This window comes from Ranitomeya variabilis, chromosome 7 (assembly GCF_051348905.1).
Source record: "Ranitomeya variabilis isolate aRanVar5 chromosome 7, aRanVar5.hap1, whole genome shotgun sequence".
Taxonomy (NCBI): Eukaryota; Metazoa; Chordata; class Amphibia; order Anura; family Dendrobatidae; genus Ranitomeya; species Ranitomeya variabilis.
The window spans coordinates 36,852,015-36,870,651 of record NC_135238.1 but is presented as its reverse complement, the minus strand read 5'-3'; the positions used below and the strand labels follow the sequence as shown (position 1 = coordinate 36,870,651).

The 18,637-nt window shown below is 40.2% G+C and overlaps 1 protein-coding gene across 1 annotated transcript; it reads left to right on the top strand.

The window, feature by feature from the left end:
• Nucleotides 1–2,070: 2,070 nt before the first annotated feature.
• LOC143785749 (cytochrome P450 2K1-like) lies at nt 2,071–18,282 on the top strand. Its single transcript, XM_077274840.1, has 9 exons — nt 2,071–2,318; nt 6,241–6,403; nt 10,105–10,254; nt 10,658–10,818; nt 12,039–12,212; nt 14,774–14,915; nt 15,787–15,974; nt 16,131–16,272; nt 17,666–18,282. The coding sequence occupies exons 1-9, from the start codon at nt 2,124–2,126 to the stop codon at nt 17,851–17,853; spliced, it is 1,503 nt and encodes a 500-aa protein (XP_077130955.1). The 5' UTR covers nt 2,071–2,123; the 3' UTR covers nt 17,854–18,282.
• Nucleotides 18,283–18,637: the final 355 nt, after the last annotated feature.

Sequence of the window (18,637 nt, the reverse complement as noted above, 5' to 3'; positions counted from 1 at the left end):
TATTTGGGCCTGCTAACTGTGTTTCCTCCTCATCCTGCCCATTGCCCAGCCACTGCTAGATGAGTTTGCTGGTACATTGACCCAGACCACTGCATTCCCCTTGCACTCTACACAGCCAGAATCTGACCCTGCTGAAAGTCAGGTTCCCCTTCCCGCATACTATACCACCTTACACGGGGACATGGAGGAAGGTGCAGATGAAAGTGCAGGTTCCTTCATCAGGTGGGGGCATATTCTTTGGCACTGGCACAGGGCTCCTCATAGTATGCAAAAGTGTCTCTGGCAGTGGCAGGCACCGCCCGCCGTCAAACACACTGCCGTACTATGAGGGGCCCTTTGCCAGAGTCAACTAGTGCCCCCCCCCCTGCTTGCTCAGGATCACAGCACTTGCAAAGTTGAAATACTTACCTCTCCCTGCTCCACCACCGTGACGTATTCCGCGTTTCCTGGGCCCAAGAAAATCTTAAGCCAGCCCTACCCCCCCCACAACTTTAGCCAAATTACCCCCTGTTTTCAATGCATAACTATTATTATAAAGTAAATTAAGATTGACAAGCTTAAGTAATAAGAATTGATGTTTTGATGTTTTTGGCATTAACATGGGCACTGTAGGTGTTTTCCTGTCCTCCACTCACTGCTGACTTTGATTCCCCATTGACTTGCATTGGGTTTCGTGTTTCAGTCAGCCCCTGACTTTTCGCAATAATCGGCCGATTTCACCCGACCCGACTTTTGAGAAAGTCGGGTTTTGCAAAACCCGACTCGATCCTAAAAAAGTAAAAGTCGCTCAACTCTAGTCATAAGTGATAATGCTTTATTTCAATCACAAAAAACTACAATAAATTCACCGCAGTCAGGTTACATTAGGAAGGCAAAGGTAACGTTTTGACCCTATCTTGGGTCTTTTTCAAACCTTGCTCATATGGAAGGTCATAACTCATGAAGAGAAATTGTGCACAAATGGTACAAGAATCCGGGTAGGGGCTTGCGATACGCGTTGAGGTAGACAGCTGCGGTGGAGTGGAGGTGGACCTATCAATGACTGACAGCTCGTATAAGTGTGCATGCCGAGACAGCTGTCAGTCACTGATAGGACCGCCCACTGGACAAAACATCCCAGAAACAGCAGAGGATTAAATGGAAAAAACACAAATTATACTGAATCTTTTCTCACAAAATCAATCTGCTCAGCTTCTCCTGCTGTATAAAATAGTGCCTGGACTGGATAATGATGATGACAGGTTCCATGCCTGGTAAAATCACTGCTGAGCTTCCAAAGGTCAGCAGCAATCCGTGATGTAAGGCAGCAAAAGGTTTTCAATTTTTTTATGGCATCACTGCTGGGAATATAATTTTACCTAGATTGAATTGAAAAAAAAATGCACTCCCAAAACATGCATTAACTTGACTGGTCCTCCTGAATTAAGGACAATTCAGCTATTACTGTAGGTGAGGAGGAACATTAGCTAATACTGGGCTTTTTCTAAACTTTGTCCTATGTGGCAAAACCTGGCACAAATTTTGCGATGAGGTTCTCTTTTCTTCAATGTCGAGTCGACCACTGTTGAAGATACAACTTCTAGGTTCCCATAGATATAATTGTCAGACATGTCCAAAAATTGAAAATCTTTTCAGCCTCTTGCCCACCAAGTTCTATTTAGCTGATTACATTGGTAATTTATTAAAACTTTAATACACAAAATCTAATGCAAAAGACTCCAGCACAATAGATATAAAGTTCATCCTGCTATAACTGCAAATAGATTCATCCGTGTCCCCAAACATTAGTATGTGAACTTCACACCTTGGCGCTGGTACAGCTGCAGAACAAACAAGATAAAAAAACATTACAAATCATATTCCTTTATCCCACTGTACACATCACTTTATAATACACTTGGCCAACATTCATTTGGATGAAATACATAATGCTATGTAAGTAAAAACAAGAACAGCAATGCCAAGATTGTTCGACCAAGGTAAATGTCAATTGACCAATCAGTTTATTATAGTTTATTTGTGCTCTAGTAAAAATTAACACATGTAGGAAAAATAAGTAAGTCCATGTGTATAAATATAAGGACAGGAGCACAATCAGAACTGACTCTTACCAGTACTTCGCTATGGCTTTTATTGCCTACTTTTTGGCTAGAACTGATGTGTTGGTATACTTTTCAATTTTCATTGCACTATTCATCTATTGGATAAATGGAATTAAGAAGAGCACAGCAAAGATGCCCCCTGGACCTATGCCTCTGCCGGTCATTGGAAATCTCCACCTGCTGGACCTGGAAAAGCCCCACGAATCTCTGATGCAGGTAGGATACTGTACTTACTGTATAGTCAAGGAGGGTGCAACATTATTTAGCTGGAGGCAAAGGAATTGGGGGTGGTTACTGAATGAGACAGGTATGAATGGATTCATGGTGGGCATTAAAGGTCTAGAGGTCTTGTTCTTTACTGCATTATACACAAGCCATTAATGTGAATGGTCACTGTGTAACTCTGCATTTCCTCTGTGGTGGTGAGGGAGAGAGATTGAATACTTACTGTCAGATTTCCCTGGAATAATAGCTGATCTCTGCAGGTAGACACTTTGTGATGAAAATATTGTTAAGGGACCATCTAATAAACTAGGGATTGTTCAAAGTCAAGAACCTCTTGAAGACTCGTAGACTTGTCATGTTGCTGGAAATACGTGCAACCATGTTCTGCTATCATGGTTTTATGCCGTAATTTTACAAAGTTAGTTTCTCGTTCGCTTATCAAAACAATAGATGAGTAAAAATGGATTAATGACATTACCATAGCATTTAATATATGGCCAAAAGTAAATGCACTTTAGAAAGTAATAGAATCTATTATATCCGTACTCTGTTTTGCGTTCTCTCATGAACAAGAGCTATACACTCCTGGTTCACACGCTGCACATTTATCTGCCATGTTTGGAGCAATCGGTGAGGGTCTCAGGACACAGGCTCCCTCTGTAAAGTGTCTTCAAAAAATAAAAAAATATATAAAAGTTATGATACTCTTTAAAGAGTTGATTATCAGAATCACTGTTTATAGTTATGACCCCAACTGAACTCCAAAGAAATTTGTCTAAACTCAAAAGTCAATTAATGTGTTGATTCATCATAAGCTATTAAAGGGCTAGACGATGGTGAGCGTGGGCGACATTCTTGCATGGTGTATCTAGGGTACCAGCCTCCATGGGCAGGTAGGGCTATTGAGAGGGCATTGTCTGACCTATCCTATCCTGTAGTTCACTTGGTGCAATAGTGGATATTCAAACCACTTGGGTTATTAAATATTTGGAAAATTTGGGAACTTCAGTGGCAATTTTTTACTTTTAATTGTGAAAATTAAGGGTTACCTTTAATGGGGGAATCCGTCTATATACCACCAACCAGCGACGGGCACAGTCCAGGTGCGAATTCGCCCTTCCCTACTCCCCTCCAGTCAGTGCCCCCTCCCTACTCCCCAGTCCGTGCCCCCAAAGCGGTTTAGCAGTCCGTTAAACGGACTGTGTTACACTGCGGCATAACGCGGTGTAACGCAGTCTGTTAATGCTGCTATTAAACCTGTGTGACCAACTTTTTACTATTGATGCTGCCTATGCAGCATCAATAGTAAAAAGATCTAATGTTAAAAATAATTAAAAAAAATAAAAAATCATTATATTCTCACCTTCCGGCGCCTTTCCCAATCCTCGCGACGCTCTGGTCCCAAGAATGCATTGCGTCTCGCGAGATGATGACGCAGCGGTCTCGCATCATTACGTGTTATTGCCGCAATGCATTCTTGGGACCGGAGCATCGCGAGGAGCATCGCTAAACTCCTGGGCTGGACTCGGGGGCCGCTGGAAGGTGAGTATATAACTATTTTTTATTTTAATTCTTTTTTTTAACAGGGATATGGTGCCCACATTGCTATATACTACGTGGGCTATGTTATATAGTATGTGGGCTGTGCAATATACTACGTGGGCTGTGCAATATACTACATGGGCTGTGTTATATACTACATGGCTGTGCACTGTACTACGTGGCTGTGCACTATACTACGTGGCTGGGCAATATAGTACGTGGGCTGTGTTATATACTGAGTGGGCTGTGTTATATACTACGTGGCTGGGCACTATACTACTTGGCTGGGCAATATACTACGTGGCTGGGCAATATACTATGTGGGCTGTGTTATATACTGCATGGGCTGTGTTATATACTATGTGGGCTGTGTTATATACTACATGGCTGTGCACTATACTACATGGCTGGGCAATATACTATGTGGGCTGTGTTATATACTACGTGGGCTGTGTTATATTCTACGTGGGCTGTGTTATATACTGCATGGGCTGTGCTTTATTCTACTATACATATTCTAGAATAACCAATGCCTTAGAATCAGGCCACCATCTAGTTCTATATATTAGTCAAACCTTGCAGAGTAATAGGATTTTTTTTTCTCAAATGTGAGACAACTGACAATCACAGCCCAACCACTCAGTGGTTCCAAGCAGCTCTCAGAAAATGCCTCACACTGACTAACCTATGCAGGGCACAACTTCTTCTAGAGAAACACACTGTCCCTTTGCTCAGTTCTCCTGGTAAAGGTCACAATTTCTCACCACTGTCTCAAGTCATAGAGACTCCCTGTTCACGCCACAACTCATCTCCAGCCACAGTTCCTCAAACTGTTTTAGGCTATAGTACAGTTTAATGTTCAGAAAAGGAATTGAGGTGCTAATCTTGGTGGTTACTAGTGTTGAGCATTCCGATACCGCAAGTATCGGGTATCGGGTATCGGCTGATATTTGCTGTATCGGAATTCCGATACCGAGTTCCGATATTTTTGTGATATCGGAAATCGGAATCGGAAGTTCCCAGTGTGTGGTTCCCAGGGTCTGGAGGAGAGGAGACTCACCTTCAGGCCCTGGGATCCATATTCATGTAAAAAATAAAGAATTAAAATAAAAAATATGGATATACTCACCCCTCCGGCAGCCCCTGGACCTTAGCGATGTAACCAGCAGCCTCTGTTCCTAAGAATGCAGTGAGTTTAGGACCTGCGATGACATCGCGGCTTGTGATTGGTCGCGTGAGCGGTCACATGAGCGGTCACGCGACCAATCACAAGCCGCAACGTCATCGAAGGTCCTTCACTCCTCATTCTTAGGAACGGAGGCTGCCGGTTACATTGCTAAGGTCCAGGGGCCGCCGGAGGGGTGAGTATATCAATATTTTTTATGTTAATTCTTTATTTTTTACATGAATATGGATCCCAAAGCCTGAAGGAGAGTTTCCTCTCCTTCAGACCCTGGGAACCATCCAGGATACCTTCCGATATTTGTGTCCCATTGACTTGTATTGGAATCGGGTATCGGTGTCGGCGAGATTCGATATTTTGCCGGTAATGGCCGATCCAATCCGATACCGATACTTTCGAATATCGGAAGGTATCGCTCAACACTAGTGGTTACACTTCAAAATTGAGGCAGAGCTTAGTGTTTGTGGAGTAATAGGAGTACTCTTTTTTACTCTAACATCAGATCACATACAATCACAGCCAGACTACTCAGGGGTTCCAGGCAACTGTTTCAGCATGCTTTCCACTCTCTTACCTATGCAGCGCGCAACTGCTTCTAGAGACACACACTGTGTCTTTGCTCAGGTCTCCAGGTGAGGCCACAGTTTCTCACTGCTGGCTCTGGTCTTAGAAGACTTCCATTTTAGGCCACAGCTTACCTTCAGCCACAGTTTCTTAAACTGTCTCTAACTATAGTACTGAGTAGCCTCCAGGCCATGGCTCCTCTCTTAGCAGCAGCCGTTTCAAGGCGGGCAGACTGATGTATTCAATTTCCCAAGGTCACCACAGGAGGACCTAAGTCCAGTTTCCGTCTTAAGGTCAGGACATTCCTTCAGTTAGCTTGTGTCCTTCACACACTAGCTATTTCCATCTCTCTCCTGCCAGGTTTAATTTTTTAGCTGTTCTGAACAGATCTTTATGCCTCTTGTTCCTGTAACTTTAGTGCAAAGGCAAACTTTGTTGATCATATCATGATTTTTGCATATTTCTCCAGCTGCATGGTCTCAACTGCAACTGTGTCTTGTTGGAAGTTTATCTTAATTAGCTCTGTTTAAGTGGCACTGTGGTTTGAAAATACATGTTTTGTTTTTACAGAAGTACGACTCAAATTAATGTTTTATAAAAACAAAGAATTATGATATTTTGCAGTTTTCTGAGAAGTATGGTGAAGTATTTACTTTGCATTTTGGACCCAAGAAAATTGTGGTACTTGCTGGATATAAGATTATAAAGGAAGCACTTGTTACGCGAGCTGAGGATTTTTCGGAACGGCCGATTACTCCAGTCTTCGATATCATCTCTAATGGACATGGTAATTATAGAACTATAATATTGTGCATTCTATGAATCGTAAAATCCACAATGGTGACCTGTTAGGGGAGCAGAAAACTATGAAGTCTAGTAAATATAGTTGATTTGGCTAGTGGCTATACTTCTGCATTCTTCATATTCCTACTTTATTATCATCATTCTACATCTTTTTTCTCATTTTCATGTACTGTATGTTTTAAAACTTTTCTTGTGAATTTTGCACAAATTAATATACATTAAAATGAAGCTGCTGATATTTATTGAACAAGTCCAGGGGAACAAACAAGTAAACATTTTTAATCAGTCAAGTGTGAACATGAACAAGAAAGACAAAAAAGAAAAAAGGAAGAGAGGGAAGCGCTCAGGTTATTCCTAGAAAGTAGCCAGCAGTCCTGTTTTTAACTTTTATCTACTCTCTCCTTCATCTCTTTCTATTTAATCTCCTTCTACTTCTATACGCCATTCTTCTTTGTTTCCTTCTTCTCATTCATCTTCCTCATCATCATCATGTTCCATCTTCTTCCTTTTCCATTCTGTTCTCTTCTTTGATTTCATCTTCCTTCTTTTTGTTTTTTTCTTTATCTAATTATTCATCTGCTTCATCATTCCCTTCATTTTTTATCTTCTCTTCACCTTATCTCCTTCTTGGCTTCTTTTCCATCTCCTTCATCATCATTATCATAGCATCATCTTGATGTAGTGCCCTAGTACCTCCTTCTATCTGTTGCAAAATATAGTTGTGGGGTGGTTACCAAAAAACAATGTCCTGTTATGTGGTTTATATGATTAATTGTCCTATACTGCCATCTACTTCCAAAGTGTAATGGTGCAAGAGTTTTGGTCACATGACACTCTCTCAGCTTGGTTTCCTGCGGAAGCCTCTAGAAGCTGCTGAGGTAAGAGTCAGGGAGGAGTTCCTGTCCTTCCTGTGAGGAGTGACGTGAGCAGAGGTTTACTTCCTAGGTTGCTGTGCCTTCAGCTTAGGTCCCGTTTCCCTTAATCTTCAATCTGCCAGGAAACTGCCACAGCCTTCGCCAGGAGGGCATGTTAAATTTCAATCCTCATACGGACAGAAGAGATAGAGCTGTACAAGGCTCTTCTGCTACACTCTATGGTTCTGCCAGCGTGAGTGCCTCATGTTCTACCACATCGTTTATGCCCTGCGACAGGGAACCGTATCAGGACTTAATCGTGAGTAAGCAGTAAACACTATTTCCACAGTGAACCAAACTGTGTAGGCCCATCCTCGATAGTAATATAACTGAAAGACTGTGTGAATTAACATAGTAACCCGGTATATAACCCGCAGTCAGCCGATCACTTTGTTTAAGCCATTAACTGGGAAGATTCCTTCTTAAATGGGACAGAGACCATCTCTCCTTCTACCTAAAATTTCAAGCTTGTATGAAGGACTGTGATACCATCAGGCTTGGACTGGCCCATAGGGGAACAGGGTAATCCCCCAGTGGGCCCCCGTGCAGTTCCTGGCCCGCAAACCCACTGTATGGGCAGTAGTTGGTATAATTCACTTGATTCACTCTGTACATAAAATGCAGTATCTCATTATTCATTAACCAAACTGCTCAGCTTATTATTATATGGTGATACAGGTAAATTTGTAAACGAGGGTAGTATGATATTTGTATTCAGGTGAAAAGTGGGTTCCCCCATAGTCAATGTTACTGGTGGGCCCTTGGCAACCCAGTCCGATACTGGATACCATCGCTATGGACTATGTATTTTGAAGTGAATACAGTAAAGACTCCCTTTTGATTACGTTAATACCCTTGTCAACATTCATCCTTGAAACTGTGCACCCACACACTAAGAGGTCATAAGGGACACAGGGCTAGCATGCCACAACGCCGCCTGTAACATTCCTAATTTCTTTATTATTGGCCGGACCTGGCACCTATAACATCTAGTTCCCCCCTGGGCACTGCACTGACTATTCTGCCTTCACCTTTTTCGCCACCATTATCATCTACATTTTACTTTTCTTCCTTTGTTTCTTCTTCATCATCCATCTTCTATAACTTTCTTCTTCGATTTTATCGTAATTTTCTTGATTCTCTCTTTCTTACTTTTCCTCTCTTTCTTATCTTTTTCTTTTTTGTCTTCACTTTCTCTATCTTTTCTGTAACCATTATCGTTTTCTTTTCTCTTTCTTCTCTTCTACTTTCCTCTTACTTTTGCAACATATTCTTCTTTCTGATTTTCTTCTTTCTCATTATTAGTAAAATTATTATTGTGTATCAAAACTTTGGTTTTCAATTTACATGTATTGCCTTCTTTGTGGGTGTTTTTTATAAATGCAATTTTTAAATCAGAATTAACCCCTTTCCAACATTGGGCATAATAGTACGCCCACGTCGGACTCCCTCCCTTTGATGTGGGCTCCAGCGGTGAGCCTACATCTTTGCCGGCACAGATCACCTGTTTTGAACAGCTGACATATGCCCCGAACAGCTGCGGGTGGAATCGCAGTCCTCTTGCGGCTATTAACCCATTAAATTGCGCTGTCAAACTCTGACAGTGGCATTTAACATGTGCTTCCGGCAATCGGGCCGGAAATCCGCCCATCGGTGACCCTCTTCACGTGATCGCGGGTCAACAATGGGTTGGCATGACAACCAGAGGTCTCCTGTAGACCTCTTTGGTTGTCACTGCCAGATTGCTATGAGTGCCACCCAGTGGTCGGCGCTCATAGCAAATGAGGCAATCTGATCATCGCCTGCATGTTGCAGAACCGATCGGGTTATGGCAGTTTCTAGTCTCTCATGGAGACTATTGAAGCATGCCAAAAGTGAAAAAAAATGTGGTTAAAAATATATGCAGTATAAAAAAAAATAAGAGCTCAAATCACCCCCCTTTCGCCCTACTCAAAATAAAACAGTAAAATAAATCAAACATACACATGTTTGGTATCGCCGCATTCAGAATCACCCAATCTATCAATAAAAAAAGGATTAACCTGATTGCTAAATGGTGTAGTGAGAAAAAAAAGTCAAAACGCCAGAATTACCTTTTTTGGTCGCCGCAACATTGCATTAAAAAGCAATAACGGGCGATCAAAGGATCGTATCTGCACCACAATGATATCATTAAAAACACCATGTCCATGCGCTAAAAATAAGCCCTCATTCGACCCCAGATCATCAAAAATGGAGACGCTACAGGTATCAGAAAATGGGGCAATTTTCTTTAGCAAACTTTGGAATTTTTTTCACCACTTAGACACCAAACATATCTAGGTTGTTTTTTATCTATGAACTCGTAATGACCTGGAGAATCATATTTACAGGTCAGTTTTAACATTTAGTGAACCTAGCGAAAAAGCCAAACAAAAAACAACTGTGGGATTGCACTTTTTTGCAATTTCACCGCACTTTGAATTTTTTCCCATTTTCAGGACATGATATGTTAAAACCAATGGTGTTCAAAAGTACAACACGTCCCACAAAAAAGCAAGCTCTCACATGGCCATATTGATGGAAAAATAAAAAAGTTATGGCTCTGGGAAGAAGGGTAGCAAAAAAACGAAAACGCAAAACCAAAAATATCTCCGATCATGAAGGGGTTAAACTTCTTCAACTTTTAAAGAAACCACTTGTTGGATTGTTTAGATTACTAAAGGCTGTTTTCTATTAAATATGATTAATTAATACTTGCCGAAGGTTTTTATATTTAACTATATTTTAGGTATAATATTTTCCACTGGAGAAACATGGAGATCCATGAGGAGATTCACGATATCAACACTTCGAGACTTTGGAATGGGAAAGAAAAGTGTGGAAGCCAGAATTCAAGATGAATTAATGCCCCTTATAGAAAGTTTTAGATCTCGCAATGGTAGGATACATCATTCACATTTATCTCATAGCTTCTATATACTCTAACTTCTTGTCTGTTGCTTTCTACAACCCGGTCTACAGAATCCACATTGTCAATCCCCAACACAGTTGAACTACAATGTTATTCAGAGGGGTTTTGTAAACCCCCATTCATATATAGTAGAGGGTACTCCACAAAGTGTGAAGTTTTTGCTCTATTTTTGCATCACATTTTCCTGCATTAGGATTTTAATTGGCTGTAGGTTTGCTCCAACTATCACTTGTATGTTTGTTTGTTTCAATCATCTACTTTCATTACTGATGGTAGTTTTGACCTGAGGTTACAATATCTGGAGCATTTTATTTTAGTTTTTCTTATTCATATTTTATTTTATTGTATATGTATATTTTTGTTATTTTAGGCAAACCATTCAATAATCACATACTGATAAACACTGCAGTTTCCAATGTAATCTGCTCTATTATCTTTGGGAAAAGGTTTGAGAATGATGACCCAACGTTTGAAAAATTAATCAAAATGTTAGATGAAAATGCCAAACTGGTCGGAACACCAACAGTGATGGTAAGAAAACCTTCAGATGTTATATCTAACCTTTTTAGTAAATTCTCAGATGAATAGTTTCTGGTTGACCTTTAGGACTAATTGTAGTGCAATCATGAGCTCAGACAATTGGACCCAAACTCATCTTTTGGTTCTCACCCAATACCCTCCAGTTGTTTCAGTTATGAAATAAAAGTGTCCTATATAGTAGATGATGATGTACAAACTTGGTTCCGTACATGGTTCCTTACAATTAATGTACAATATCTAATTAATTTTCTGCTTCTCCTTTCTCAAATTTAGTGGGTTATTGTACTGGAGCAGAACAGTCCTTTTCACACTTTCACCAAATACAGTGGGTATAAGATGAACATAATAGGGAGTTTAAGGAAACAGACTGCTATGGAGGCTAGATAATACTGATTGTGTTCCTCTATTGATTTATTATTTCTATAGCACCGACATATTTCACAGCTCTTCACATTTTAGAGGGGACTTGTACAGACAATAAAAACTGTCACACAGCGTGGGAAACACCAGCTTTTGTGCTGTGTGTGTTTGGATATATTCAGTGATTAAATCGGCAAATATTACAAACGCAACAATATTGAAATATTCGCTCATCTCTTGTCACTAGTCATTGTAATCCTGCCTCTGATGATATGGAGTCTGCTTCAAATGCTTTCTGAAAGCACAGGAAGTATGAGTCTAAAAATGCCCCAGTGGCCAGTGTGAAAATTCCAAGATTACTATTGTTTTTTCTTTTTAATAAAGATCTTAAAAGTAAAAAGACAAATGTAAACACAAACAGTAGATCATTTTGGTCATATTCTGATGATAGCTTCCCTATAAGTGAATTATTTTTAGGTGAAAAACTAGACACAGCTGAAGCATTACTCTTTCATATAAAGAAGACCCTTTTTCTAATCCTAGTTCATGCCTATAATTAATTGATTGATGTGACGTGTCCTCTTTTTTTTTTTTTTTGGTAACAAAAAAAAAAATCCATCCACAAGGACCAAAAATGTATACAATTTGATCCACTATACTGAAAAAAGTGATGTAGAAATAAAACTGAACGGGACCCAATTCAGAGGTTACACTTGGCCGAATTCTAACCTAGGCTCCTAGCGATGTCGGGTGGAGCAACACTGACTGGTCGAGCTGCTCCCAATAAACACCGTTGTTGAATGTATTTTTTGTTGCTAGAAAATCTAAAGAGGAATTGTTGATTTCCACAGCTGTATGACTATTATCCTTTCCTCGGATCACTCCTTGGCCTACATAAGAAACTAAAACAGAACATGCAAGATCTGAAAAAGTTTACTTCCCAACGTTCGATGAATCGACAATTGGATTTAGATGCAAATGACGTCACAGGATACATCGATGCATTTCTTCTGAAGCAGGAACAGGTGCGTTAACGGTGCATATGTTACCTTAGTTTTCACTTATGAGATCAAAGGGTATGATATCAATTATTCTAGGAACATCTGAGGATTTAACTATCTATTTAGTCACGGTTGGTTTTAGGCGACATGTGACCCTGTGGCCGAAAGTAAAAGTGAAAAGGTAAATGCTGAACTATTTATACCAACCACACAATCATATTCAGTCAGCACAGAAGGTCTTGTGCTGAGAGCAGAAGCACCGATCTCTGGGCACTGCTAGGGTTGTCGAGGTTGAAGAGCATAATACTAACCTACAGCATTTTTGGAATTTTAAGATGCACCACAGGTTTTGGCAACATATGTTCTACCAATCAAAACTGTCCTGGCAGTATTAAAAAGTGTGTATGTGAGGTCAATGTCACAATTTTTAAAGCATAGCAGGGCAGAATAGGGAGGCAATAGATCTATTCTTAGTGTTTGTCTGCAGTGTGTGTTATAAATCCAATCCAAAGCCAATGTCTTCTCTTATTGGACTTGTTCACTTTTCCCATCATTTTCATCTGGCCCAAACCACTATGAAAACTTCTTCCAGCTGCAATTTGTGTCTGCAGAGTTATGTTCACTGACATTTTTCATCCTTGATCTGTATTCATGCCCTTAGATCCAAAAGTCTCTTACACTGTGTAACTATTATGCAGCTTTGGAGAGGGGGTTACCCAGGATCCCCTTCCTCATGCCAGCCCTGCAGTCAGTAATTGTACTCGTATCACTGCCTTTGCATGTAATACAATTAGATAAGTGGTGACACAGGAAATCTAATGGGTCTCCCATTATGGTAGAGTTGCTCTAGAGATGGCTTTCTTGCACAGGTACTAACCTACCAATACCAAATGGGTTGGGTTGGGAGGCGGCGCATGCGCAGTAGCATCTATTGGTACACTATAGATGCTAATGCGCAGGCGCAAACGACGGAACCATTTTGATGTAGTGTAATTTTTTTTGGCTGCATCAATAAGGAGACGGTGGAGGCGCTTGCGCAGTAGCAGCAAACAGATCGAGATAGATGCTATTGTGCAGGCGCCGCCAACGGGACCATTTTGATGGTGATTTTTTTCTTTTCAACACAGCAATATAATAGGCACTAACTGACAAGCGATAGTGTGCAGGGGCTGCCATTTTGATGAAGTGACTTTTTTTTTCAAATACACACATTAGTATATTCATTATGCAAACTAGGGGGCAGGAAAGTGAGGTATCAGTGACCTGCCAGCAGTCTGCATTATGAATATCTAATCAGAGCACCACATACACCAACCCCGCCTTAGGACACACGCATGTCATTAGCTAAAAACTGAAAATAAGGATTATAAAAGGAGCACAAGACAGATTTCATCAACAAAGGTATCATTTTAATCAGTATAAAGGCGTCGACCTGACATTGTGTGCAGGTTACTATGTACTATGCTGACAGGTTCCCTGTAAAGGTTTAGGAAAGCCCTTTATGGAACTGGCTCCTGAGAGCTGCATCAATACATAGAACTTCAGTGGGCCACTGCTTGAACTTAGTACAGTAGTCCTCAGTTGTGCAACCCCTTGTGCCAGGTTCTTGATTTTAGTCATATATTAGACCTAGACTGTCAAAAAAGGCATCAACAGAGAACCATTCTGGGACTTGTGGGGACAAGGAAAATGCCCAGTTCTGAGGACCCCTTCTCAATAGAGATATAGTTATTCCCACTCCTCCCCTGACGACCAGAATCGCATGCTAAAAAATAACTGACAGATTTTTCTGAATGCCCTAAAATGGTCCTCTCCCCTGAAAATTAATCAAGGAGGGCCATTAAAGGTTCGGGGGAGACGAACTGTACATCAGAGGGTACCGACGTCACAGCTCATGCCAGCAGTAGACGGCTGTAGGAGGTCTTCAACAAATTAATTATCTGACCTTGCAATTGACATTGTGATGATGTTCCGAGGTCAGAATACCACGAGGATAGAGGATCAGAGCAGCAGGTGTTAAACAGGCGGATGGTAAGAACAAGGTTGAAGGTCAGGCAACAAAAGATCTACAAACAAAACTCAATGCACAGAGAGACAAAACACACTTAGCGGAATGTATATCAGACAGAGGTCTGGGAGTAATAGCCCAGTTAAGTAGCCTGGCAATCACCTTGGACAATGAACACAAGGAGACAGCCAGTGCCTCCCAGTCTGAGATTGGACCGTTGAGCTGTCAATCAACACAGTGACAGTTCAGCACGCCCCTGTACCAGATTGGGCGACTGAGCTGTCAATCAAAGTACTGACATCTTCAGTATGCCCCTGAACAAGATTGGACAGCTGAGCTGTCAATAACTGCATCCCAGACACACTGAGGAGTGAAACAGTAACATTTCCTTAATACTTCCCATTCAGGAAACTATAGTCATCAGAACATTACTGTGACAAACTTAGTATTTTCTGCAAAAAAAATGTTAAACAAAAGTGGACGGTGAGTACCAAATAAGAAACAGAAGAATGTGATAATTACCTGGGAACAAGCTGATTATAGTAACATGGGGAATATTTGTGTTATGTAATTTTAGGAAACAACGAAAGCTCAGACATATTTTAATGAAGAAAATCTAGTTTCTTCTGTCCTGGATCTCTTCAGTGCTGGAACTGAAACCACATCTACAACAATCCGCTGGGGAATTTTATTGATGATGAAGTATCCGGAGATTCAAAGTAATTCTTGATATATTTGTAAAAGTTATATAAGACTGAAGGTGAATAACTACAATCTCTATAGAGCACCAAATCACCTCTTTCTGAAGGCTACCACTTTACCCAGATTTTCTGTTATTTATTCACTTTTGTATCATATTCTATTTACTGTATAATGGCCATCTTTTTGATGACCGCCACTGTAGAAGTCAATTTTTAATTGGAATTTTACTACAATTGCAAAAACAAATTATCAATTAAGTTGAAGTAATTCTAGTGTATAATTTTTGCACTTATTGAATGTTTTATATTTTCTAAAGTTCTACCATGATGCTGACACCATCTCTAGACAGGGAACGTGTGATTTCTGGCAGAGTGTGACATTTAGATTGCACCTAAAATATCTTTTTTCATAGCCAAAAAATATCTAAGTTTTAGTCTCTTTAAGCTTCATAACTTTGTTATATGAAGGAGTATACCAGGAATTCTTTATGTACTCTCCAGCAGTCCACTAGAGAATGAATGGAGCTGCAGTGCTCATGCTTGATCTCCACTCCATTTAAAGATAACCTGTCATGTTCACAACCGCTATTATCCTGCAGATATAAGGTTAATCTGCAAGTTAATAATTCCAAAGCTGCCCGGCCGCTGCAGTGAAAGCTCGGCTACTAGGAGCAAATTAACTTTATTACTCCCGGCAGCCTCTGGCTTTCAGTCATAGTGGCGCAGCAAGCGTGGCTTCAGTCACCGGTCAGTACATAGTGAGCATCAGTAGTAACCACACCCTAGCACTGACACAAATCAGAATAAAAGCCTATAATATATTAATTAAATGCATTGGTATTGTTGTGCAAGTACAAAATGTAACAAAATGTTTTCTTTTGCTTTATAGAAAAGGTACAGGAGGAAATTAAAACACATATTAAACCTGGACAGCTGCCAACAGTAGAAGATCGGAAGAAAATGTCTTATACTGATGCAGTAATACATGAAATACAAAGGTTTGGAAATATTATCCCATTGAACATGACACACGCAACTCCAACTGATGTGTATTTGCGGGGATACCTGATCCCAAAAGTGAGTTTATTTTAAAAAAAGTCCTTATGCTCGAGAACTGTAAGCGTTTACCTATTAGTAAAAAGAACTGCTATGGGGTGCACAGCCATCCAAATAATCTCACATTTTTTTAAATGTATTTAATTAAAAAGATATTTGGTGATTTATTGTTCATAGGGTACAGAGGTTATTCCACTCCTGACTTCAGTTCTCTACGACAAGACTCAATGGAAAACTCCCTATGATTTCAATCCTAATCACTTCTTGGATGAAAATGGGAAATTTGTCCGACCTGATGCATTTATGCCATTCTCAGTAGGTAAGTAATGAGGAGCATTAAGCATGCAAGATCAAATCATTTTACATGTCACTTAACTGACAAAACACTGCCCAACTAAATGACTATGTTTTAACACGATACAAAAGATATTGGACTCTGTTGAGCTAAAACATGCAGACATAGAATATATGAAATATGAATAGCAATACTTCTCTGGATAACAAGAAAAAATTGAGATGCTTAGCACACAATTTGGCCAATTCATGCATGCCCAGCAACCAACGACAAGGTGGTCTCACGCTGCTGGGACCCTACGTGTCAAGTCTGAATGCCTCTCTTAACAAGGAACAATATGTTTTCTAAATCTCATATTTTTTCAAAAGTTCAAAAATGTTCTATGGTCTTATTAAGATACTCAACATATGCATGAACACTTTTTCATTGTTTTGTAATATAGCCTAGAATAGTAATAATAATTGTATTTATTCAACGCCAACATATTCTACAGCACTTTACAATAAGGCTTATGTGCCCACGATCTGGAACTATCAGCGCTTTGGACGCAGCTTATGTTCACTGCTTCCAAAGTGCTGCCTTCTATTGAACACAGGTAAATCTGCATGTGTTCACTGAACCATGCGGATTTACCGCATTCAATATATTATACTGATTTAATTTCTCTTGCGGAGATGTCTTGAAGGTGCTCCGTAAGTCAGTGTTCATGGGTGATCAGCAGGCATACATGCTTGTATAGTATAAGCTGAGGCTTGGTCTGGATATGAAACAGCCTGGAGCCATGAAATAGAACCATTCAGTTAACAATGCTTTCCAGGGGGTTCTAGGAAAGTTTTGTGACTTTCTGGAGGTCTCTTTTTTTTTCAAGGACACGCGCGGTCATTTAGAGAGATTTGTAAAGTATGCAATATTTCCAATTTATTTAATTACTCCAAGCGTTAGTCCGGAGTCACACTACTGTACAATACGGCCAAGTGCTCTGTAATAAGACTTCGCATAGTACTCGGCCCAGTGTTACTCTATGAGGTAGCTCATATCTGCAATTATTTTCTCATACCGACAACAATTGCAGCATGCTGTGATTGGCACCGAGACTTGGCCAAGTCTTGGCTCACTTACACCCATATAAGTCTATGGGTGTGAGTGACACAACCCACAGCACTCATTATTCACCGACGCCAGCAGCGGAGGAGATAGAGAAATTAATTTCTCCTCCTCCTCCACACCTGTGCGAAAGGATCAGAGCACAGTAGCATGACACTTGGCTCCAGCTCACAGCAGAGCAGGAGCAGAGGGTCATTAGCATATCGCATCCGATGATCTCGTATTCGATGCCATACGCTAGTGTGACTCCGGCCTTTGAGTCAAAATCTACTTTCAACATGACATTGTTAACTCACTAATGCCATTTCTACAGGAAGAAGAGCTTGTGCAGGAGAGGCCTTGGCCAAGATGGAACTTTTCCTGTTTTTTACTGGACTTCTTCAAGCATTTACTTTCTATCCACCTCCAGGAGTTTCCAGAGAAGACCTCAGTCTAAAGCCTGGCGTTGGATTCACATTAGCGCCCACACCATACATGACTTGTGCGAAGCCAAACTATTAGTTTGAGTTGAAAAACAACATAGAGACTGCTGTTTTTTGTTTGATTATATTTTAATTTATTTAATTTTGCACTTTTTTAAATCTCATTTTCAAATCTCTTTAGTTGAAAGCTGTGGAAAAAATCTTGCAATGATCTCCAATTATCTTAATTCACCTTTAAATTAAAGGGATATTTTTTAGTTTTTGTAAATGCTGATAGGATTTTTTTGATTTGTGGGACCCCCTTACACATTAGGTTAAAGTCGGACAAACATCTAATCTGTATAGTGGCCCCCTGACTTTTCACCGACTAATGAAGTCAGGAGAAAGGAAGTTCAGTCATTATCAAGGTACATGCTCTAAGCCTTTCTCCACTTTTGCCATTAAAATTTACTAACCAAGAGTACACATATTTGGGGATGTCAGGAGAGATAGTTATTAGTAGAGATGAGCGAATATTTCAATGTTTGGTTCGGATTACGATTGCCGAATTTGCAATATTCGCCGATTAATTATTATTATTATTATTATTATTATTAATATTATTATTATTTATTTATATAGCACCATTGATTCCATGGTGCTGTACATGAGAAGGGGTTACATACAAGTTACAGATTTCACAGTAAACAAACTAACAATGACAGACTGATACAGAGGGGCGAGGACCTTCCACCACACTCAATCCAGCAGATGGACACTCAACGAGGAGTGTTCACATTTCCAAAAATTATTGGTAGACAATATCAAAGTGGCATAAATTTCACCACAGTACAGATAGTATAATCGTGACTGACAGGTCTTCC